The sequence below is a fragment of the Amblyomma americanum genome, chromosome 3, assembly GCF_052857255.1.
Source record: "Amblyomma americanum isolate KBUSLIRL-KWMA chromosome 3, ASM5285725v1, whole genome shotgun sequence".
In the NCBI taxonomy this organism is placed as follows: Eukaryota; Metazoa; Arthropoda; class Arachnida; order Ixodida; family Ixodidae; genus Amblyomma; species Amblyomma americanum.
The window spans coordinates 183594915-183619350 of NC_135499.1; the positions used below are offsets into that span (position 1 = coordinate 183594915).

Consider the following 24436-nt stretch of genomic DNA (forward strand, 5'->3'; position numbering starts at 1 on the left):
AAAAAACTTCCCTATCACAAATTTGCTCCACCTTAGGGGATTCTCCGAAACATTTGGCTGAAGATATAAACTGTTCAATAGCATGTTTTCCGTACCGTTCTCCAGCTTTCCAATTGAACTGTCTTGCCCAAGTTCATCGCTTGCGAAGTTGGTTAATTAATGTCGAATAACTATGCAATTAAGGGGAATGAAAAAATGACGTGACTGATTCCATATAATAGCCAGGTACGTGAATTTGTTCGCGTCGTCTTAAGCGCCTCGGAATAGCTTTAAACACTCTGGCAAATGTGACCTGGGACGTCCTGTATATTTTAATAGTTACAACAGTCCCTACCAGTCTCTCGTCTTCCTGTTGCACATTTCGTACCCTCATCTATTGTAGCGGGTATAGCACGGTCGAATGTCATTCCTCTGGACGTCGGCCCATCTGTGCTTTCAGTCCAGTCTGCCATACCAAGGTAACGTGCTTACCCGCACACACGCAGAGCGCTTTCCACCGTCACAGAACAACTGTGAAGGTAAAAAAGAAAAGAAATTAAATGCAGACGGACGGTCGTCACGATAAAGAGCGGCAAGCGTTTGGCGAGCGCAGTTGTCTGCATGGCGCGTAGCAATGGTCCCGACCCATGCGCAAATGGAACTGTTCGTTTCCAGGAAACTACACGGGCGACATCGCATACTTCAGATAACGTAGTGTACAGTCGAAAAACCTGCCGGCTTGCTATGAGGTTGGTCCTTGGCTCTTTTCGTACATTCTAAACTCTTAGGCAAGTAGATGTGTCGAGTACACTGGCGCTGTGTCCAGTCTTGTGGTCGGCAGTAGCACTTCAAAAATACCGGCATCCAACTGCCCGAGCCGTGGCCTAAATGGAGCAGTGTTATTGAGCACTGGATTCAGATTTGGGCGTAGCTAGCTTGTGTAATTTAGCATGCGTTCAATACGTCGGAGGAAGTTTTCGGCCATACAGCACATTGCTGTTGATGAAGCGCAGTTCTGCATAACGCCAGAACTAGACGCCCAGCTTTGTTCTTAAGTACACTGTGGTTAGTGGTACGAGGTCGAAACCTTTACTTGTGTTTTTGTTTCACCGTTCTCTGCTACAGTTTCAATGACTCACTGACTGAATGACTGTCGAGATGCAGTCAGCGGCTGTGCTGCCTGCAACTGCATAAAATACGCGCCTTGGCAGTTGAGAAACATTAAGCTCAACAGCGAGTCCAGCATCCACATCTCAGACAATAATTTTTTCCCATCTCGCAAATTATCCACGCTTTCTATGTTTTAATGTGGCGACACGAACACAGATTCGCCCATCGCTTGCTCCTATACGGGTCTACTTGCGGCGACTGCAACTTTGGTGCTTTTCTGCAACATGTCACTTTGTTCTTTTAAAAGCATCTAAAGCGGTCTAAGGTCACGTTCAGATGCTGACGGCTGATGTACAATGCAAATAGGGATTTCAGGTAAGCTCACAATAACTCAAACAAACCATAATACTATAAAATAGTGTACGCTTAGTTTGAAGTACTTCTTGGTGGGCGCTTAAATTATGGCACTACCCTTCGTAATAACTTCACGCGCTGATTTTTTAGACATTTCATTTGTGCGCCCTTGCAGCATCTAAACGTTTAAGCACAGGTGGTGACCGATTCGAACTAAATTATAGCGTAAATCAAAAGAGCAAGCCCGGTTAGGCCATACATTAACGAAAGATATTTTTAAACTTTTTAGAGCCAAGCACGAAGTTCATCAAGGTCAGTGACACCTTATACTTGACCGTTAAAAATTGTGTGTTGTGTTCAACTCTTGTTGTAACAAACACTGTGTTTTACATTCAGCGTTGCAGATAATTAACTGCAAATAGTTCTGGGCAACATGTATATGAAGCATTCATCACTGTCTAGAGACATAGTAAAATAGTTTTTAGATGTGGTTTTTAATTGTTTTAAATGTAAGAAAGGCATGTCTCCTCATGCCCTTCAGACGTGGTCAAATTAATAGAATTCTTAGAATCTTCGCGCTTCCCTCATTTATTGACTACCTCTGCAGTCCTGTCGTAACAGTTTGAGAGTCAGCGCACCAGATAATAAACTCCGCTAGAGCAGTAGCTTTGCATATAAGCCATTTTCCGAGCATGCTAAGGGATAAATAACGAGCTAAATAAACATTGTAATTGACCAATATATCATACACTGATTTTTCTTCACAAATAAGGCAGACGACAAGATGGAATCGCATGAACTAAAATTCGTTTGTAATCCTTATTCCTAAGTGTTGGTTGTAATGTTATGTTTGTCAAGTTGTACCGAGTCTCGATCAAAATAATACGGAACGCGCTTCGGTGTTTACTCCCTCGCGCTGCGTGGAAAATAAAAGTGCGGTTTGCTGCGTAATGCGCAAGAACAAGCGGCCCTTGTATGATTATTAAAATCTTTGGGGCCTTCTTAACTACATCCTAGAAGGAGAAAATGCGATAGCAGTTAGGTTGCCTGCTACGGGGTCTGTAATCAGTGTGTAATGATCTTTCAATCTTCCCGCCAAATCTCCGGTTAGGACCGATTCCATCGCTCTTGAATGGTATGCATGAGTGCTCACCGTCTAGAATTTTATAGCACCCTCAATTGGATTGTCCTAAGAGATTATGCTAGTCCGATCAACTAACCCATCCATTAAACCCCGCTAATTCACTGTAACCCACTTTCTGGAATGGGCAGACTTTCAAATTTTTGAGGGTCCTTTGAAATTTGGCTGGTAGGCCAACATCCAGATTTTGGAGTCATGGAATTTTTTTGGGTGGGCCAGCTTACAAATTTTGCGTCTTCTGAAACTCGACTTGGAGGCGCCCTATGATTGGTCCACTAGTGGTCACGTGGCGTTCATGATATCACGCCCATTCTGACCAATCAGGAAATTCCATGACAGAAAGACCGGAATTTTTTCTATGTGATAACCGTGCTGATATCGCATTAAATCTGCAGAATTGTTGCTACTTAGCGGATGAAAAGAGTTTGATAAAGGCTCCATTGACCTCGCCACATTGCTCGCTGGGCTGTTGTGCGCACCCCGCGCCAGCGCGGTGGAAACGGCAGCCGAACCGGTTTTCAACAGCCCAGAAGGGAGGAGTTTCGACACCCTGCTTGCATGGTGGAAAGGTCTATGAAAGGCAAACCCGGAGTTCGGATAGACTAGATAGAGTCCCTGGGAGAGAGCAGCAGAGTGCGCAACGCAGCGTCCGGCTCTACTTCGTTTTGCTTCGTCTGTCCTTCACCAATAGAAGATACACCAGGCGCAACAGTAGTGACTGTTGTGATGGCACAACGTCACAACAGTGGCGAGAGCGTGGGATGCACCTGTCCAAACAACGCTCACTATAGGGTCACAGACGCCTCAGCGTCGAAACTTTTGCAACAGGTGGCACTTTCGAAGACCACACTTTCAGAATCAGTGAGAGCGGGATCAGCCGTCAAAGCAGGCTGCATGAATACTTGTTCTCACGAAATCACCATTTTTTTTGCAGATCTGTAAAAACCGGCGTCTTCTATCTGCTCGCTGCACTTTTGATTCTGCCAATAGTTCGCTACCCCAGAGTGACACCTCACATTGTGTTCTTTCTAGCTGACGAACTGGTGAGTGTAAGGTTGTTTTTTTTTTAATCGGTATCAGAATAATAACTACAAGCAATGAGCAGAGGTTTTCTTGTAAACAACAGATAAAAATATTCTGAACAAGGGAGCAGTAAGAAGCGTTCCCGAAACGTCTTTTTTTTTTAGTTTGACCTTGGTCAGCCATCTCTTCCTCTTGATTTCGACTAGGATGTGATTAACCCACGTTTTTTCCGTCACCCACTCTGCCCGCTTCCGGTCTATTAACGTTACACCTATCATTTTTCTTTCCTTAGCTTGCTGCGTTGTCCTTAATCTGAACCCTTTTCGTTAGCCTCCATGTTTCTCCCCCGTAGGTGAGCACTGGTAAGATGCAGCTGTTGTATACTTTTATCTTGAGGGATGTTGGTGAACTGCCATTCATTGTCTGAGAAAGTCTGCATATGCGCTCCACCTCATGCTTATACTTCTAGTTATATCTCTCTCATGATTCGGATCAGCGGTCATTACCTGCCCTAAGTAGATGTATTCCTTTTCCACTTCCAGCACCTCGCTACCAATTGTGAACTGCTGTTCCCTTGTTAGACGGTTGAACATTATTTTTGTTTCCTGCATATTAATTTTTAGACCCACATTTCAGCTCTGCCTGTCTAAGTCACTGATTATGCTTCGCAGTTCATCTGCTGAGTTACTCAGCAAGGCAGTGTCATCAGCGAATTCCTGATTATTTAGGTTTTCTCCTCTGACACTTATCCACAACTGTTCCCAATTCAGGCCTCAGAACACCTCCTGTAAACAGGCGGTGAACAGCATTCGCGAGATCGTGTCGCCCTGCCTGACACCCTTCCTTATTTCGTTCAAAAAAATTGGAGGACGCTTGAGCTTCGCCTTTAAGAGTGGAACGCGACAGCGTGTTGCAGCACTGCCAGGGAGTCCACGGAACGCCATCGCCCGTTCGGCGCGACGCCTTGCCCGTTACACAAATCGATCTGCTACGTAGGGTGATATGGACACGCGGAGCGGCAAACTACGTAGAAGAGCTACCAGGCGTCTTGCCGAAACGCGTGGGACTCAAGTTGCAGTCGTAGTTCGTCGGCACATCGTTCTCGACAAACCCGATGCCACGAGCGACAGCATAGCTTCCGCGTCGAACGAACGGGCAGCAAGCCGCAAGCTTCGTAATAATAACGATAATAATTGGTTTTTGGGGAAAGGAATTGGCGCAGTATCTGCCTACTATATCGTTCGACACCTGAACTGCGCCGTAAGGGTAGAGATAAAGGAGGCAGTGAAGGAAGAAAGAGGTGCCGTAGTGGAGGGCTCCGGAATAATTTCGACCACCTCGGGATCTTTAACGTGCACTGACATCGTACAGCACACGGGCGCCTTAGCGTTTCACCTCCATCGAAACGCAGCCGCCGCGGTCGGGTTCGAACCCGGGAACTCGGTATCAGTAGAGTGCCCTAACCACTGAGCCACCGCGGCAAGCTTCGTGGTGATCGCGCTTTGGATGTGCGCTGCGTTGTTCGCCGCTGACCGCGTGATTCCTGCGTGCCCGCACGGCCCCACTGCGCCCTAACGAGAGATATGTCAGACGCGTCACTTCCTTTCCTTAAAATCAATTTTCATTTCATTTTCCTTTCCTTACGGCGCGGTTCGGGTGTACACAGAGATATGTGAGACAGGCCTCACTTCCTTTCCTTAAAACCAATATGCATTTCATTTTCCTTCGCTTGCGGCGCGGTCCGGTTTGTCCACCGAGATATGTGACAGGCGCCCCTTTATTTCCTCGCGCTGCCGTCGCGGGCTACCTGTTGGGGCAGTGGCGTACATTGCGAGGAGGAGGAGAAGGAGGAGAGATTTTTCGCTCACGGCCGACGCCGACGACACCGACTTTCTTGCGACAGGAACTCCTTCAAGCTGTCGCGTTAAAGCATTTTTTTTATTCATGTAGGAGTGTTAGTCTATAGGCTGACAACTAATTTGGGGCTGGGCTTCCCACAGCGCTACCGTCACTAAAACCAGCAGCAACCTGCATTTTCCGATAGTTCTATAGTCGGATACAACTCAAGAACGCAACGGCACATACCCCTCAATGAAGGCCTTCCAGCCAATGGCGTCAGCCAACTGCCATAACGCCGCGGTGAATTCGTTTAGTTTAAGCCGTGGTTATTCCCCATTCATCTGCCCCCCCCCCCCCCCCCCTCGTGTGTGATTTCACGCTAGCCGGCCCAAGGAGATCGGACAAGAGAATAGTAGGGGAATCGGTCAAAGCAGAGAGTCGGTTGACGCCATTGGCTGGAGCGGCTCCTTTGAAGAGCTTTATCCGCTTCATTCTTGAGTTGTATCCGACTATAGTGCCTGCGCAAAATGTCAGCGAGTATATAGAGACGGCACCAAAAAGCCACAATCAAAGATACAGAGCTCTAGAGCCCAGGACACTACTCTATAACGCGTTGTTCGAAATAACGAGGGGCGTTTTAGCGTACAGTGCTTTCGATCAAACGCCGATCGAATGTCGCAGGGATGGGACGACGTGAGCTTCCACGGATCCTCCCAGATCCCCACGCCCAACCTGGACGCCCTGGCTGCCGATGGAGTGATTCTGAACAACTACTACGTCCAGCCATTCTGCACTCCGTCCAGGGCCGCCCTCATGACAGGGCTGTACCCGATACGCACAGGTGCCGTCTCAATGTCGCACGAAAAGCAATCTGTCCACAGTGATAGGACAGCTGTCATAGCAGCGCAAACATGAAAACTTTGAACACAACGAAAAACTTAGGGAGGGCACTTCAGAATGCTTTCGTGCTTTTAAAGCGAAAACATTGCCTCATCGTGAGTTCTGTTGCGCGGTTCATTAAAGATTCCTTCCTTTCTAATGACGCACCCACTAATTAGCATACAGTCGTAAGGCAGCGCATGCACTAGGTTCACCTTGATTCGCCAAGAAACAACGAGGTTTCGTGGCCTATGGGTGGCGTGCTCGCCTCGCAATCTGAAGGCCCTTGGTTCAATGCCCTACACGTTCAGAATTTTGCTCTACTGGTGACGTCCCCGGGTTTCTAGACGCCAATTTCTCTTATGGCCTACTGTTGATATCTTCTGAGACAACGGTGGCGTCATCTGGAGTTTCTGGAAACACTGCTTCTAGACAACAACGCCGGACACCGCGTTTCTTTGCCGATGAGCCATACAATGTTTTCACATTAACAAAAATAATAATAACCATTGTTTGGGTGACAGCCGGAGGGGTTGTGGTACAACCTCCGGCTGTTGTACCACCACACTCTCTCAACTTTTCTTTTTGTAGCCATATCAAGAAAACAAGGAACCACTTGAGGCGAAATTAAACCTTCGACGGCAAACGCTGTAGAACTTGTGGCAAAACGAAATTTTACAAATATAGTAAGGACTTTAAAGCTACTATCTTAGGAAGCCATTCTGTTTCACATTGCTGCAGCTTTTGCTTAATCCAGCTCGTCTTCTTCACGCCTCATTCCTTCATAATTTTATTTTACTCCTTATTATATGCAACAACATTGCTGCAGCTTCAGCATTTCGATGACGTTGCTAATGTTGCGGCGCTCTTAAATCTGATGTGGTGACGACCGTTGAGAAGCCACTGTTCCTGGAAGAGGTCCTTCGTTTAAGTCTGCGATGTCTGGAGCGTATTTCGCTTGCGCTTTTTATTAGTCTGACACCGCTCACTTTTTTATTAGATTAAGGGGGCAGTGAAAAGTGAGAGAAGGTTCAAGACACTGGACCTCAGCAGAGATATCAGAAACACTTAAGCGACGCAGCAATAAGCAGAATTAACACCAAGGGATTAGTAGCGCAGAAATAACTGTGTACATTAGACACCAAACACACGGTTATGTGCGTGAAAGAATATTAGACATTTTAAAACAGAGTGACGCTGCCGGTTAGGGTCGTAGGGGAAGAGCGGGGGCCAGTACGCCGTATCAAGACAACTTGCTCTCTAGCAAAAAAAAAAAAAATCAAGCGTTTTCTTACATTTCTTCTCAATTGATAAATTATTTCGTATTTTATTTATTTTAACTTACAGCCTGCGCAGGCCATGTCATCAAGTGGTGCTACTCAGAAATAGCGGCCAAAAATATTCACGTTGTATTTCATGACTTAAATCCCAAGCGCGACTTCGGGTACTGAGCACCCAGCGACACAGACGTTTTAATATATTACGCTACATTCCGTATGCTGCATATAACATGTCTTTAGTCGGTTAATCGCGGTCTCTTGCGTGTTCAATAACAATTCTGTTGGGCCTAGTTGGTGCATGATAATAATACAGATGATCTATGTGCGCAAAACATTAGACGAACCACGTACACGAGAGTTGCGCCTGTCCTTGTGTTTCTCTCTTGTACGCGGTTCGTCTAATGTTTTACGCACATCGATCATCTGTATTATTATCTTGCATGTTTAGAGCCCAGATCAAAGGGTCTACTTTAAGCTTTCAGACAAGCACAGAAAACTTCTCTGAAAAGAAGTGCTGACAGTTAGTGTTCCGAATGTTGCTCTGACGGCTGCGCGCGGTGTCCTACAGAGCGAATAAAGAAATAAAACACAGCATCACTTCAAGAAAGATAGGCTATCTGTGCCAAACTGACAAAATGTATTTCCACGTCTCTGAAGTTACTTGCAACTTCAGCACCCTTCAAGAGGTCCCTGCTAGGGCCCGTTGTAAGGGCTGTCAGTGTTTGATAAATCAATAATAAACATGTCGTAGTCTATTACGGTTAGGGCTCTGTCTGTCATGGCTACAAAGGAAAGCTGTTAATTTTCTTTTGTAGCCGTTAGGCTGCGCTTGGGTGGATGCCAATGAATAATTATTCCCTTATTGCAAACTTACTCCACCTTGGAGGATTCCCCTAAACGTTTGATCAAAAAAATGTCACCAATGCACACTGACCTCCACGCTTAGAACTGCAACCACATCGCACTGTTTGATTCACTAAACACTCCAATCTTTCCTCCACTATTCGGCGCAACGCGTCAACATTAAAACTGAGGTCATATATTATTCTCGCTCTTTTAAAACTATTCTCGTTCTTTTAAATCACCCAATGGCGCTTTCTGTGCCCCTGCCCGTAGAATATCGGTGGGCCCTAAATGTTGTGATTAGAGTTAACTTAGCAATTCTAAGAAGCTCAGCATGGGGCCGATTTGCTGCTTTAGGCCGATTAATTTTAGGCCTGCGGCGTCATACTAATACCTGGCAGCAGTTTTACGTATAAACGGTGCATTATTTTGTGACGCTACATTTTGAACTTGACGTCAGTGAACTATGTTTTGAAGACCACCGCGGTGGCGTAATACATAAGGCATCCGCCTCGTCCGCAGGAGATGCGGGGTTCGATGCTCGGTGCCATCGGGTATACATCGGTTTCTAATGGTTACAAGCTTTGACCTGCCCTGGTGGTCGGATTCCTTGGGATGAAATGTTTGGAAAACAAGATTCCCCGTCCCCTTCGTTTTTCAAACAAAAACTAGTGTCATGGCACTCTCTGGCCCAGCTGCCTGTGTGCCATTAAAATTCATCAGCATCATCATTTAAACCGTAGGCGTCATTTGCTGCATCTTCCTTGCATCGCGAGTGCGAACTACATTTGTATCTATACCGCTTACAGGCCTGCAGGGCTTCCCTATGGAAGGAGCTCAGCCTTACGGGTTGCCCTTGAATCTGCGAATTTTACCGCAGCATCTAAAAGAGCTTGGCTATGAAACTCACCTAATCGGAAAGGTACGCACGCATTGAAGGGACATACTCGCACTATTCGCTCTACGACCTTCCTCCTTTTGGAATTGGCTGTACACTGTTTTCCATTCGAAAGGAAGGTCTGTTCGTGTTTAAAGAACCATACGTATCCTACGAAAAAAAAATAAAATGCTTATACCCTTATGTTTGAAGGCGAAGCCATTGGCCACAATTTGATGTTGACTCGCCAAGCCATATAAGGCTGTTCAGTAGCTATGCAAGACATTTCCAGGAAAGGTGACAGGAAAGTTATAATTACCTAACTTCTCTTTAGTGTTAGGCTGTTCACCAAGAGGCAACACTGGCGCTTGACTTCTCGTACGCTTACACAAATTCTGTAGCAATAAAAAGAATACCTCTTAACAATTGTTCGTAGAATCTACTAAAACAACTTAATATCTGTTAGTTGTGTTTATACTTCTATTAACAACATATCCACAGTCTTCCGACAATCCGCCGTAGTCATTGAACTAAATCGGGTTCAAAAATTCTTCATACTCTATGCCTTCAGCCTAACAATTGCAAAGTTTGTTCAACACTATGACATTAATTTCGACACCCTTATAACGCTGTAAAACACTGCACGGAACTTCTATTGTAGAGTGTGTAATAAAAGTGGAAGGATCTAACGGTGCTGAGCATGATATTAGTACTGGCAAGATGAATGCAGTTCACGAAAACTATACAGCAGATTGTTCAAACAGGGTTGACAAGTGAAATGCAAAGCGCATGTGCGCTGATGGGCATTTGTTGTCAGCTACATTATCTTCGCTAAATTCTTAAAGACGCGCAAGATCAGAAAGGTCTGTACTCATTAGACAACCACACTTGCATGCTTTCTAGACTCATGTGCACAGTCGCGGTGCCTGTTTTGTGCCCTTTCAACGCTGCAGCTGAAATTACACCAATCGGAAAAACACTGCCTGAGAGTAGTTAGCTGCTTACGCGATGCCTTGCGAAATCTTATCGGTATAAGTAAATCAGCAACGTTTCCTGCGGTCAGAAATGTGCCTTCTTAATGTCGCAGCTTCAGGCACACCTACAGACAGTGCTATAAGGAAATACTAGGGAAGGTTTGGATGGGTCAAGCGCTTCGACCATTGCACCGGCAACCTTTTTCTAAATTTCGGTTTTCGAGAGCAGGAAATGTGTGGGATCTTCCTATATGGTGATAAAGTGAACTTGTTTTGTGCAGTGGCATTTGGGCAGCTACACGAGAAACCATACCCCAACATTTAGAGGCTTCGACAGTTTTTATGGCTTCTACAATGGAGAAGAGGACTACTACACCCACCGTCTTACTTTTGTAAGTCCGTAAATGCATGACATATTCTTTTTCACTTTTATCCCAGTGAAATGTCATGGAAAGTTAAGTGGGACACTTGCGTCTAGGTCCAGCACTTAGCTATAGCCCAAGACCGATATGTGACGTAAACACGAAGCGGTGGCGCTGCTCTTACCGGTCGGGCCGACCGGGGTTATCCTGTACCCCCAGCGGGGGCTGAATTCCACGCGCATGTATAGCTGTGTAGATACATGGCTTTTGAAATGATGTTTCATACATTCACGTCCAGTTCTAGGGTTTTGCATCACGAAGGGAAGACACCACAGGTGCGATGTAAAATTGGAAAGCTGCTTGGAAAGGATTTTTTTTTTTACATCTATTGCTATCGGCCGTATTGTTACCTTCAGTCAGCTCCTGCATCCGCGAGCGAATACTATATACTCGTAAAAACAGTGTTGTTCTATGGGTTATCAAACGTGGAGCGTAGGCCAGGCCACCTGTAAAGTTACAATCGTGGCAATAAATGCTACACATGCACTGCAGGAGGCTTTAGCTCACTTAGCGACACTTCTTAAACTTCGTCACTTTGCAGGGCAACCAGTCCGGTCTTGACTTCTGGCTCAACGCAGAGCCCGTGTGGACGGATAGTGGGACATACTCCACCACACTGTTCACTGACAGAGTCAAACACCTCATCCGCACCCGGAAGAAGAAGGTGATGTAACCACAGCTCTCGTTTAAAGTATAACTCAGTCCTCTATGTGGCTAGCAGCTCGCGATACTTACTAGTAAGGCATGATGTTTTCACCACTGAGCTGTACCCGACGCACCTCTGTAAACAGGCATTCTTTCTTAAACCTTTACAGATTTTTATCTTTAAAAATGCGAGAGATACGCCGTAGTGGTCTGTTGAGTTGGATTGTACGGCAAGGTAAACGTTATGTACCTCACATGGATCAAAAATTACAGAATCAACTTAAGTTACTGGTGAACTTTTATTTTTGACCTTAGGGGACAAGGTTATATTGTGAAACTGATGACGATCAACATCCAAGGTGATCCCTGGTTTTAAATTTTCTTATTCGGGAATGTGATTCGAAATACTAACATAAAAAATGCGCACTTCAAAGCTTGTTGAGTTGGCTTTCCCGCATTACGTAATTATAAGATGGCGTCGCTGGGCCTGGTATTGTTCGCCTCTGGTGACATGGCGCATACCCATGAGCAGTGTTGCCGCATTGGCCAGCTGGTTTTTCCCATTTGTCGGCTAAAAATTTCACATTTTTCCCACAAATATATCTTTTCAAAATATCGTAATATTAGACTGAATACAGCCAAGGTAATAAATATTAGAATGAGTGAAATAAAATAAATACAAAGCCCATTAATAATGAATATCAGGGTTGGATTGTTCTTGATCACATCATCATCATCAATCATCACTTCGTTTTTATTAGTTTTTGCGTTGGGACGGGGACCAGCTCGGCTACTTCCATTTCCTTTCTAGCCTCTCCTGTGTAGACCGTACAAATTTTCGATAATTCTTTTACAGCAACGTGCGTACATAAAGTATTGTGTGACTAAAGAGCTGGGAGTGGTTGGAAGCAATTAATGGAAGGGTCACTGCCACTATAGCTGGGAGAAGTCTAAGGACGCAGCAGTCTAAGCCTGAATGAACCTGAATGGCCCAGGGCTCTGTATCCAAGGCTAGGCAGCAAATTAAAGGGAAACATCAAGCCAAATTTCTTCTCGCGACACTAATCAGGCCATCATGATAACAGCATTTTCCCTTCATCTCTGCACATTTTCCCGAGAAAGCACATTTATAACACCGGTCTTAAGCGAAACCAAAATTTCCCACGTTTTCAATTGGTTATTAAACAAAATTCCCTTTTTCCCTCAGTGGCTTGATTTTCCCACGATATGGGATTTTCCCACGATTCGGCAACACGGCCCATGAGTGAGAAGGGATTGGCAAGGTCTGGAAGGGAACGCCATGAGGTGTGGTCGAAATGATGGCAAGGTTAAGGGTAACCGTGTATAAAGAAAGTTAAATAAACGGACAAAGTAATGAAAAGATGACATAATTGATTTTCAATCATTTTAGCTGAAGTCAAATTAACTCAAATTCACCAACTGCGACTGTATTTGAGTTATAAGAAATGCGAGAGCTAGACGCGACTTTATAAATACGCAATGCGGGAAAGCCAAATACACATGATTTTTTTTAATTGGTTTTTGGACAGTAAATGGCGCAGTATCTGTCTCATATATCGGTGGACACCTGAACCGCGCCGTAAGGGAAGGGATAAAGGAGAAAGTGAAATCAACATGCTTTCAAATCCGCATTTTTGTTGTTCGATACTTCTCACCACATTGCTGATTATGAAATTTAAAAACGCAGCTGACCTTTGATGTTGTCGTCCATCAATTTCGAAACATAACTTTGCCCCATTAAACCAAATTTAAAATTTTGCAAGTTAATTAGTTGACACAGCGGCGACGGAAGCAGTTGCAGTCTGTCTTTACTGGATAGTTGGTCTAGTTGGTGATGTATAAATGCGGTCTCTTCAATATTAGTTAGTTTTACGTTCAGCACTGCCTTGCCGCGTACCTATTTTGTCTTTTTGTGCGCTACCATCCCCATGCAGTTTTAAGGCGTCAGCTATCACAAGCAGTTGCCCAGTCAGCACGTGATCTGCACGAAATGCCGTTTTCGCTGAAGCGAAGACGCCATGTGCAGCACGTCAAGGTGACACGCCATTCTTCAAAGTAACGGTGGTAAGACATTTCAGAACCCAATAGTGTCCCCGCAGCCAAGCCTGTGTGACCAAGAGGCCTGACGCGCCACTCTATGCTACACTGCATTCGCATGGGCCCTGCTCGTACTCCGGTGTGACTTCATTAGACAGGTCTAGCACCATTTCCACTGTGTTCTTTGTGTCTGTGCGGCGATTTACACAATTATGTGCTGCCCAGAACACAACTCGGAGAGGAAGGTCCTTCTCGCTTCTTAGAAGTCCAAAAAGGTCCTTTCAAAGACATGGTTAACCTGCCTGGAAACCGCACGGTTAAGAGGCAGTCTGCCTGCCTTCTTCTAAAGCACATTCAGGACACTGAACTGGTCTACACGTGGAGGCGGTGGCAACTAGAGACTATTGCAGGTGGTCTTGTGCCTGATGACAGAGATCTACTGGCTCACAGAACTGCGCCACAAAGTCACCTCTTTAAATAATATTTGAGTGCCGCTAGGGTAAAGCTATTGCTAGGCAGAAAATTAATTCGGCTAATCTCACCTGTAGCTCAAAAAGCCTCAACCTCAGCCCGTCATTAAAGGCTTAGCCGAGTGTATTTAAACCGCCGCCTGCGGCAGTTCAATAGCACGTCATTGAGTTTATGGACGAAAAGTAAACGTCACCTGCTTAGGGAAAAAACTTTTTTATGCTGTGCAGCTCGTTTGTACAGATCAGAGATAAAATCATCTTTCACGAGAAGTCCGCGCTGCACACACGATTTCATAGCACACTTATAAACAAAGTACGCTCTCGCAACACGACGTTCGCTAATTGAAGGGGCTGCAGTCAAAATCCTTCGCGCTCGTAGTGTGCTCTGGTTTCCCACTGCGAATTATTTCATGCAGTTCCTGTGTTCGCCTTCAAAGAAAACAGAAGATGCAGCAACGCTTACTCAAAATTATCCATGTTGCAGTGGCGCCACGTGAAACATTGCAGCTGGGAGGTTTTGCTAATGACTCTACATGTTTGTCACTTTCCAAGATGTCATGGAGGCGTAAAGTACTTATGAAGGAAGACCTCTGTATAAAGGAGCAGGTTGCAGCGGGGCATTCTCAGCGTAGTTTTAAATGAAGGGAACACTTTCATACAGGTGGAATTTGCAGGAACGTTTGCAGATGCAGAGACATTTTTTTTTTAATCCCGCAGCCGCTGTTTATTTTGGTGAGCTATCAAGCAGTGCACGGAACGGGGACCTCTGATGCGCTGCAGGCTCCGATGGAGCATACCGGGAAATTTCCATACATCCAAGAAGCGAGCAGAAGAGTCTACGCAGGCAAGCAAAACTTTACCGTCGCATTCTCTCGCGCAAATCTACGACACCAGCATTTGCTGCCGCGTTGCGAATTTTTCGTAAATTAGCATCACTCATCAGAAAATCTAGCGCGGATTTTCGACATAAGAAGCATTAATCAGCTCAGATTGCGGGCACTTCCGACGACAGATATGTAAAGGCGATGAGGTCTCAGGTATCTGCGCGTGTATTTTTTTTCTTCCGAAGCGAACAGCGCAGAGGTGCGAAGAAAGAAGAAACACATGCAAATGCAGGTGCCATCTTTTGAAAGGCTAGAAACAACAACGACAAAGTACAAAGTTGAATGTGGCTGAGAGATTATGTTGCCCATTGATGACAACTGCGAGCTAAAGAACGAAACTATACAAAAGGGAACATGCTATCATCATAGTCGAGCCACCAACTAATTTAAGCTACCATTTCGCCTTTTTTTAATGCGTCTGGCATTAGAATTCACCTTAGCGCAAAACGTGTCGGGCGTTTCCAATAGCGTGTGAAGCCTCGAAGGAGAGAAGGGAAAGTGAAATGAGGAAAAAGAAAAGATGGAGAAGGAAGGGCAGAGGATGTGAAGGCAGATAGAAAACGGATACAGGGAGAGAGGGCGAGTCGGTGGGATGCGACGGGTGGCGAGAGGAATATCGCTACAGCCAATCAGAGTTGAGGGGTGAAAATAGTGGCGTGCGGGAGTAGGGCGTGAGACGCAGTGATTGCTGGCCCGGATGACGCCATCCGGCACTGTTAAGGGGGAACAGTAATGCTAGCGCATATTCTCTGACTTCTCTCTTACTTTTTTTTTTCTCCGCTCGAGGACAGGCACGAAGATTAAAATAATATTGTATATCAATGTTTTTATTGGTTGTTGACAGTGACAGCGAGCCCCACCAGACAACGCGTGCCTCGCTTTCTTTATAAACATTTTTTTCGCGAAAAAGGCTCGACACACTCATGGATTAGTGCACACGTGACCTGAGGTCATAATCTATAAGCAGTCCTTTTTAAAATGGCCGCTTCGCGACCGTCTGGTCCCTTTTCATTGTTCACTCCGATATACCCACGGCTTTCAAGCGTCTGTGGAAAGCGACCCGGCCATTGGGTGGTTGGCGACCGAACCTCAGCATTGGCTGCCACTGGCTGCGGTACGGAGCCACTGGTGAGGCGCATCGCAGCGCTCTGTCAACAGCAGGTGACCGGGCCTGACCATTGGCTACGATATGCAGCCAACGATGAGATCCGGTCGCCTTCTACACCATAACCGGGTCGCTTTCCACAGTCGCTTGAAAGCCGCGTGTATATCGGAGTGAACAATGACAGAGGACCAGGCGGAGGTGAAATGGTCATTTTAAAACGGACAGCTTATGGAATGCAGCCCCTCCTTCGCTAACCGCAGAAAAATAGAAGAGAGTTGTTTGTGTTTATGAAGGAATAATTATTGTTCGAATGAACAAAATTTTCATTCGAATGAACAAAACTGGTCCCCGCCAAGAGTCAATGAAAGGACAATTAAATGAGTTCAATTCGCTTTTAAACTTCTTCCATGCGTGTCCATGCGTATGCGTGCTTGTGCGTGCGTGCCGCTGTGTATGTTCCCAACGCTACTGACTTTAATACCCACAGTAAGAAACAAGCTATGAAAGATCAGAGCATGCCCGATATAAATGAACAAGAAAATGCGTAGTTTTTGAGGTCAATTACAGCGCACACAACTTCTGTATGGCGCAGGCATGATGGACGCGATGGACCAGTCTGTAGGGCAAGTGTTCCAGGCGCTAAGCGAGGCCGGCATGCTGGACAACACAGTGGTCGTGTTCAGCAGTGATAACGGGGGCTCCCCATTCGGCGTGCACTCCAGCCGAGGCTTCAACTGGCCGCTGCGAGGAGCGAAAGGCTCGCTCTGGGAAGGTGGCACCAGGGCGGCGGCCTTTGTCTGGAGTCCCCTGCTCGCACGGCCACGAAGGGTGTCCACTCAACTCATGCACATCACGGACTGGCTGCCTACGCTGTACTCTGTTGCCGGTTCGTGTAATCTTTGTACTGCCATACGGGCGTGTGCTGTGAACTGAGCAGTGGCGTTTGGTTGCTATACCAGGCAGCAGGATTTCTTGATAATAATAATAATAATAATAATAATAATAATAATAATAATAATAATAATAATAATAATAATAATAATAATAATAATAATAATAATAATAATAATAATAATAATAATAATAATAATAATAATAATAATAGGTTTTTGGGGAAAGGAAATGGCGCATTATCTGTCTCATATATCGTTGGACACCTGAACCGCGCCGTAAGGGAAGAGATAAAGGAGGGAGTGAAAGAATAAAGGAAGAAAGAGGTGCCGTAGTGGAGGGCTCCGGAATAATTTCGACCACCTGGGGATCTTTAGCGTGCACTGACATCGCACAGCAAGCGGGCGCCTTAGAGTTTTGCCTCCATAAAAACGCAGCCGCCGCGGTCGGGTTCGAACCCGGGAACTCCGGATCAGTAGCCGAGCGCCCTAACCACTGAGCCGCCGCGGCGGGGATTTCTTGCTCCCTGCGGATGATTTAGATCCGAACGAAATGCTAAAGACTCCCCAGAGCTCTGTGTTGTCAGTGCACACTAAAGGGACACTGAGGGAAAACTGAGGTTGGCTTGTTTCGACAGATTGCTGGTTTCTGTTCACAAACAGGCTGCTGCCACTTACAAGAGAGCTTTTGTAAGCAAGGACAGGTTAAAAAATGAAATAGGGGTGTCGTCTCTACCTTACATTTTAATAAGCAAAATCCATTGCGTCAACATCGTACTTATCGCGCGGATCGCTAAGGCTAGGCTATTGTGCTGTTCACTTCCAATATGTGATCACGAAGTCCTTTTCGGTTTATACTTCCCGAGCTTGAATATAGTTTTAAATCCAATTTCCTCTCCAATAAATCAGTCATTTTATCGCCGACAAAAAGATAAAAGTATACTGAAAAGGCCACAGAATCGATTTTACTAAGAGCAGCACTTCGATGAAGTTGTTCTCTGGGCTCCTTCGAAGAATCCAGGTGGTCGAAATCAGACCGAATCCCTCCACCACGACGTGCACCGTAGCCATTGTGCAGCTTCCAGACGTCAAATCGTACATACCAAGAACTTGGCGGCCCCTTGGCGGTTGCATCATCTGGTCAAATACCAGTGTTAGTACCGCGCACTGACGCACCACCCCGCCAGGCAAACAGATTGAGGAGTTCAAGCAAAGCAAGGCTAGCTCAGTCGCGATAGTAAAATTGATACTTGGGGTAAGCAAGGCAGTTTTTACTGATGGCGTTTGAGATGTAACCACATGCTGCTGCTTCCTGTACCTACAAGAGAAATGCAACAAGCCTGCATTTACGCTGGTGCCTTTCACCTAAGAATAGGAATGCCGCTATATGCGTCAATTGTCGAAGATTTAGAGCTACGGCCCTTTCAGTACAAGGCGAGCACTAATTCGATTCATTTTTTTTTTTGTTATGAAGTCGAGAGAAAGGTATACAGAAACGCGCAACAAAAAGGAAGAACTCCACAACTCTGGCATTGTGCATTAGTGCCTCTCGTTATATAGCACGACCGCACTAGTCATGGCAGTAAAGACAGCGTAACCTGTTTGAAGGATCGACCGCCTCTCCTTTCGCAGCGTATAAAACGCCGTTGGTCAAATGTAACTCTGCGAGGATGCAAATAAAGTGTTCAGGGCACACGTTGTAGATGGGCTCGCTATACATACTTGTGACATGCTCTTGCCGACAACTCTCTGTTTCCAGCTCAAAATCAAATTAAAATGATCTCCTTGCACACGTGTACCTTATTTTTGCCTCCAGTCATTAAAGACATGTGCTTTCAGGCGGAAACACAGCAGCGTTGGGTGCGCTGGACGGCATGGACATGTGGCAGCATTTATCCCACGGCCTCCGTTCTCCCCGTGTCGAAATGCTTTACAACATCGACCCGCCAATGTCACAAGCAGCAATCCGCTACTGGAAGTACAAGTTGGTGCTGGACAGCACCGGTGCATTTAACCAACGCTACGCCCCACCGAGAGGGAGCCGTCCGTACAGAGACCTCCACGAACTACTCACGCGATCAACTGCTGCAATGGTGCTCAGAGACTTTTACAAAACGAGCAGCTTGCAGCTTCCTACTGGCTGGAGGCGACGAGCTACGCTCACGTGTGGCGCATGGAAAGCGAGAAACTTTCTGGTCAATGATTCTGTCTTCCTGTTCGACATCGTCAGGGATCCTTGCGAGATGTACAACGTGGCCAGCTTTCACCCGAAAGTAAGTCGACGTCGGGCTCCTGTATATCAGCTGCACGCCCAAATTCGGAGTATAGCTAAGAATAGGCGGCAACAGTCGTGCAGCGCCAGCACGCCTCCTGCGTAACTACCGAGGCATGCCGGCCCTGTCGAAATAAAGCTGCAAATTTTTGCCCATGGCTGCTGGCTGAGTGCCATTAAATACGCCCCATGTCCATATTTCGGTGTCTAGACTGCTGTTGCTAAGGAGACGGCGGATGTACCTGTATTGATACTAGTCTTTTTTTTTTTTGCACTCGTGTGAGCTGTTTCAAACAAGAGCAGCAAGCGCAAAAATTGACAAAGGACACTCGCGGAGACCAGTCACTGTTCCGGCAGTTGCCTTTGCTGCTTTTTCGGTTATTTTAAGTCCTATACAAAAACAGGCAGTTTAAAAATAACAGTAGCTATCGTCTGCAGGGGACGCTTCAAGGTCACGTTAATGCTAATACGGAGTACATCTTTAGCAAGGACATATGTTACAAAGGGCTTAAAAAAAAGAAAGCAAAATTTAAATACTCTGCCCGCACCGCCAGATGGCACGACTGGCTCTAGCAGGAGAGAGGTTAGATTGGGCCAAAGAAAAACAATTGCCCTGCCCGCACCATCTTGCGACACAACGGGCTTCTAGAAAGGACATTTCTTAGGTTGGGGCAACCTAAAAAGAATGAAAAATAATAAGCCCCTGCCTGCACCACTAACGTACAACAGGCTTAATCCAATTGAAAATAAATGAAAAGGCCCGCAGGCAATTATATGATTTTACCACCCGTACGTGGGGAAAATGAAAAAAAAATGGGGGGGAAGGGGGGGGGGCTAAAAAGCTGCCTAGCGACCCACAGCCGGGGGAGTGGGCCCGGGGAGACTCCCCTAATCTTCCCTGGGAAGTAGCGGAAGGGGTTGGATAAACGGATTATGAGAATTGGGATAGGAATGGGGACAGCGAGTTTTTGCTCTGATCCTTCATATATCTCGACTCCATTACTGGCCTGCCTGGCCAGGACAGGGAAGGCGTCAAGATTGCCCAGTGGGGCGGCCCCGCTCAGCGGTGGCAAGTACTTCGCCAAAAGCACGCAAAGCAACGTGTAACGGACAAAGAGGTGCAGTGTACACTTTAATTTAAGTAAAGCGCCGCCATTAAGGTATGATAAAAACTGTATTCAGATAAGTATAGGTATGCAATCTTTTGAGTAAAGCCCTTGAGCACTGGTGTAGCGCACTTGAGTACCGGTGTATACGCAGAGATGTCTTAGAGCCAGCGTTCCATTTCTATTGAGGATAGCTGCCAAGTTTTTATAACACGGTTTTTAGAGCGCCGTGAGCCATGGTGTGTACATTTTTTTTGTGTGTGTACAGCACATTGCCACTAATCTTTGCAGTGTTTGTTCATTCTTCAAATCTGCTGCCACGCCGCTTTATCGCTTTGTTTGCGATGCAAGACGCGACTATATTTATCTCGATTGATCGCATCCAGGCAGAGCTGATTCTACGTTGTTCCAGAATGTTCTAGTAACTTTGCACGCTTTATCTAGAAAGCTCGCTATTAGCTTAAAATTAAGCACGGCCGACAGCGGCGGGCATTCTGTTCGACGACCGCCGATTAGCACACTTGTTGCTAAGCCACAGCCGAGTGATTCAGTCCATTGTGGGCGCAAGTCAGCCCAGATAAAGAGTTTTGTTTAGACAGCATTCTCGCAATCTTTCTGCTCTCCGGACTGCAGTCACCACTTCGTGACATCTGGTGGAGATGCTGGGTAGCCTTACATGTTCCGGACGCCCCCTTCAAGTCGTTACACCAGCCCTCTGCGCTTCGCACCGGAGGACGAGCCAGCAGGGAGAGAATACTGAGTTCGGGTCCCTGCCGGACAGCACCCGACAACGAAAAGACACTGCTACGAACACCGCAACCTCGCCAAAGATGTCGACACCTTTCATATTGCAACAGCCACTGGTGCCACCAAATTTCAGTGGGTCCCTAGGCGAGGGCACCGAAGAATGGTTGGACCAATTTGAGGGCGTGGAATCATTCAACAAGAGGGATGATGCCACAAAAATTGGACACGTATTTTTCTCACTGGAGGGCTCAGCACGTACGTGGTGCGAAAACCACGAGTCGTTCCTAACGACATGGGAGCTATTCAAGAAGGAATTTTTGAAGGCATTCACCAGTGTCGTGAGGAAACAAAGAGCCGAACGACTCATCGAGTCCAGAATCCAGCTTCCAAACGATCCCGTACGCTGTTACGTTGAAGAGATGAAGCGCCTCTTTCACCGTGCCAACCCCGAGATGACCGAGGAAAAGAAGGTTTAGTTTTCAATGCGTGGCGTAAAAGAACTACTCTATGCCAGCCTCGTCCGCCAGCCACCAAAAACAGTCGATGAATTCATGCAACAAACCTGCACGATCGAAAAGACACTCGACGTCCGGGCTCGGCAGTATAAACGCCCTTCTCTCTGTGCAATCCATTCGGACACGACAACCACCACCAGCGACACCTTGCGAGAAGTTATCCGCGAAATCGACCGCGAAGTGCTACGCCGATTAATATCATCCTCCCCACAGCCCCTAGCAGCGACTCTCGTGCATGTGGTACCGGAAGAAGTGCAACAGGCACTTGGCATCCCGACGGCCACAGAACCCCAGGCCATGACCTACGCCGCGTCAGTACGCGCTCCTCAGCCCCAACAACCACCCCTACGTCCTCCCCGACATAAAAAAAAACAAACACCGCAAAGATTCGCGGCACTACTCCCGTCTCGGTTAGGTGAACTGTATTATGAAGTCATCCCTGACGCAATGACTGCATCCCAGCGACGCCGCGTACGGCCAGAAATTGTCCATGTCGTCCGTCTGAAACCCTATTATGCGCTCTAAAGGACGCTGTGTTTCCGCACTATGTGTTTACTTTCGCACGATCCGTGTTATTTGTTGCTAGTCGCCTTATTTGTTTTAACGCATCGGGTCGATGCCTCTTTGAGAGGGGAGTAACGCCGCGAATCTTTGCAGTGTTTGTTCATTCTTGAAAGCTGCCGCCACGCCCCTTTATCGCTTTGTTTGCGACGCAAGACGCGACTAGATTTATCTCGATTGATCGCAGCCAGGCAAAGCTGATTCTACGTTGTTCCGGAATGTTCTAGTAACTTTGTGCCCTTTATCTCGAATGTTCGCTATCAGCTTTAAATTGAGCACGGCCGACAGCGACCGGCCATTCGGTTCGACGACCGCCGAACACGCTTTCCGCTTCGCCGCCGCCGAGTGATTCATTCCATTGTGAGCGCAAGTCAGTCCAATAAACAGTTTTATTTTAGAAGAACTTTTGTACGTCTTCATCCCTCCGGACTGCCGTCACCACTACGTGACAATATAATTGAGCCATTTAGCTTTTGTCGAAAATCTGAAATTTCCTCAGCTTTATTTTTCTAAAATTGCCTCCTCTAAACGCAAGCGTATTTAACACATCGATCGACTAGCGCCGTGCGAAGTGAGTCGATACGTAATATGATTGCACACGAAGAAGTTGCAACTGTTTGGAGTTCTTTATGCGTCAATACAGTAAGGCTGCGGCTTCACTAAAATTTCCTGGTAGTCCACTGAGTTTTCAAATCTGAAAAGTTGATTTACATCTGGTGTACTACAGTATATAGGGCATTTTCCAAGGACGAATTCTCAGTCTTCGCTTCAACCATGAACGCAAGTAATCGGTGAACCTTTATTCGCACAGATTGTGGAGTTTCTACGGAAGCGCATACACGCCTATCAAGCCCATGCCGCACCTTCGCTCAGCAAACCAGTGGACCCCGCAGGATTTCCAGAAGGGCACAATGGAACATGGGCGCCGTGGCTGGAGCCATCGTAAAAGGCAGCACTTCTAGGCCGTAGACATTCATTGTGCCATCGATGCGCTCACTATAGGTAACCTGCTTGTCAATATGTTTCAAAGTCGTCGCAAACGCACGCATAGGCATTTTTTCATAGCAACACTTCGTTCTCATTTTTCTTACCAGGTCTTTCCTGCTTTTGACACCCCAGCCTACGAGGAACACCGCTTGGCGTTTACCAGCCGTTGCGTCACAGGCAGGACCTGCAAATATTAAAGAAGCTAAGGAGTGACTACAGCAAATAACCACTGCAAAAGGCGGCGCCAGTACCACACAAATGCATTCTGTTACAACGGACAATGTAGAAGTCGTCAAGCTTCTACAGGATCTTCATCCGCGAAAGAAGCCATTCAGACCAGCAGTAGCATCGCAGTCACCATTCTTTTATTAGAGGCGCACTCTGTTTCTAAATATTTGACACATTTGGCCTGGACAATATTCCTTGCTTTCCACGTAACCTGCCGTTATTTCCTGCCGAGGCACGAAGTGCAGTTAAATCCGGAAAGCCTGCAGATAAACAACGCAACAGTGTGGCTATTCTGATCCCGCTAACATTGTCCTAGGCGGAATCACGTCTAACACCCAACTCCAATCTGAAATGAAGAAGACAGAAAGCTACTTTAAATAAACAAAAACAACGTGCCTTGTAATTGCTTAAACTGCTTGGTATAAGGGGTTTACAAAATTAAATCATATGCGAAAAAATTTGGCTGCGCTCAGCTGCGGCCAAAATACACCCTTTTAAAATACACCCAAAATACCGCCTTTTAAAGACTATAACATGGACGCTTGACCCAAACGAGGGAGGCACCTAAAATTAAGCGTGGTATTTTCTTTCAAAAGAGACGTTACCCTATTCCGTACGCGTTAAATTTGCAGTCGTAACTTTGTCCTTGGCCGTTTTCACCGAGCAATTAAGAATCCGACGGTGAGATAGCACTTGTACTAAGCAGGCATAAAGGAACGTAATAAAATACGCAATCAGGATTTTGTACTTATGGCTGTGCTCACCACTATCAGTTTTTGTTTTCCTTCACCTCCTTTTTTCCTTACTGCGTAACAAAAATAGACGCTCGGCGCCTTGGGCAAACTTGCCGTGGAAGCGGATTACGCAGTCTGCAGTTTGTGTCCAGTATAAAACAAACCTTCCTTCAAACCATGCATGGCAGTAATACGAAGGTAACTGCAAAAGCTTCGAAAGACGCTATATTAAGCTTACTGTTCCTCTTAGAAAAAAAATTGGTGCAGAGTGGATCCCTTTCTTATTCACGAGGGTAGGTTTCATCTCGCCGGCCTGTTCACGGCTCAGAGTAAGATAACTTTTTTGTCGTCTTCTTGGACAGCGCCTCCTCAATTTTAAAAATAGAGGAGGTGCTGTCTTGGAAATCAGACGACGTCAGAAATGGACCTCAATTGGAAGGGTGTACTTTCATGCGATGGTTACCTGCGATCTTCGTACTTTTAACAAGACTGAAAGACTTACGTGTCTGGAAC

General features: G+C 46.2%; 1 protein-coding gene across 1 annotated transcript; it reads left to right on the forward strand.

Moving 5' to 3' along the window:
- The first annotated feature begins 306 nt into the window (after positions 1-306).
- Positions 307-24434, forward strand: LOC144125605 (arylsulfatase B-like). The gene is made up of 11 exons (XM_077659129.1): positions 307-728; positions 3519-3627; positions 6128-6287; positions 9258-9370; positions 10581-10691; positions 11263-11385; positions 14612-14738; positions 16476-16769; positions 18613-19046; positions 22786-22976; positions 23069-24434. Exons 1-10 carry the CDS (start codon positions 601-603, stop codon positions 22918-22920), a joined length of 1734 nt encoding a protein of 577 aa, XP_077515255.1. The 5' UTR covers positions 307-600; the 3' UTR covers positions 22921-22976; positions 23069-24434.
- Positions 24435-24436: the final 2 nt, after the last annotated feature.

What these genes read in the sequence shown, in the direction of transcription:
- LOC144125605 (XM_077659129.1), top strand. Translation starts at nt 601, where the DNA reads ATGGCGCGTAGCAATGGTCCCGACCCATGCGCAAATGGAACTGTTCGT. An exon ending in TCTTTCTAGCTGACGAACTG is followed by an intron (nt 3,628 to 6,127) that starts GTGAGTGTAAGG and finishes CGAATGTCGCAG; the next exon opens with GGATGGGACGACGTGAGCTT. An exon ending in TACGCTGTACTCTGTTGCCG is followed by an intron (nt 16,770 to 18,612) that starts GTTCGTGTAATC and finishes ATGTGCTTTCAG; the next exon opens with GCGGAAACACAGCAGCGTTG.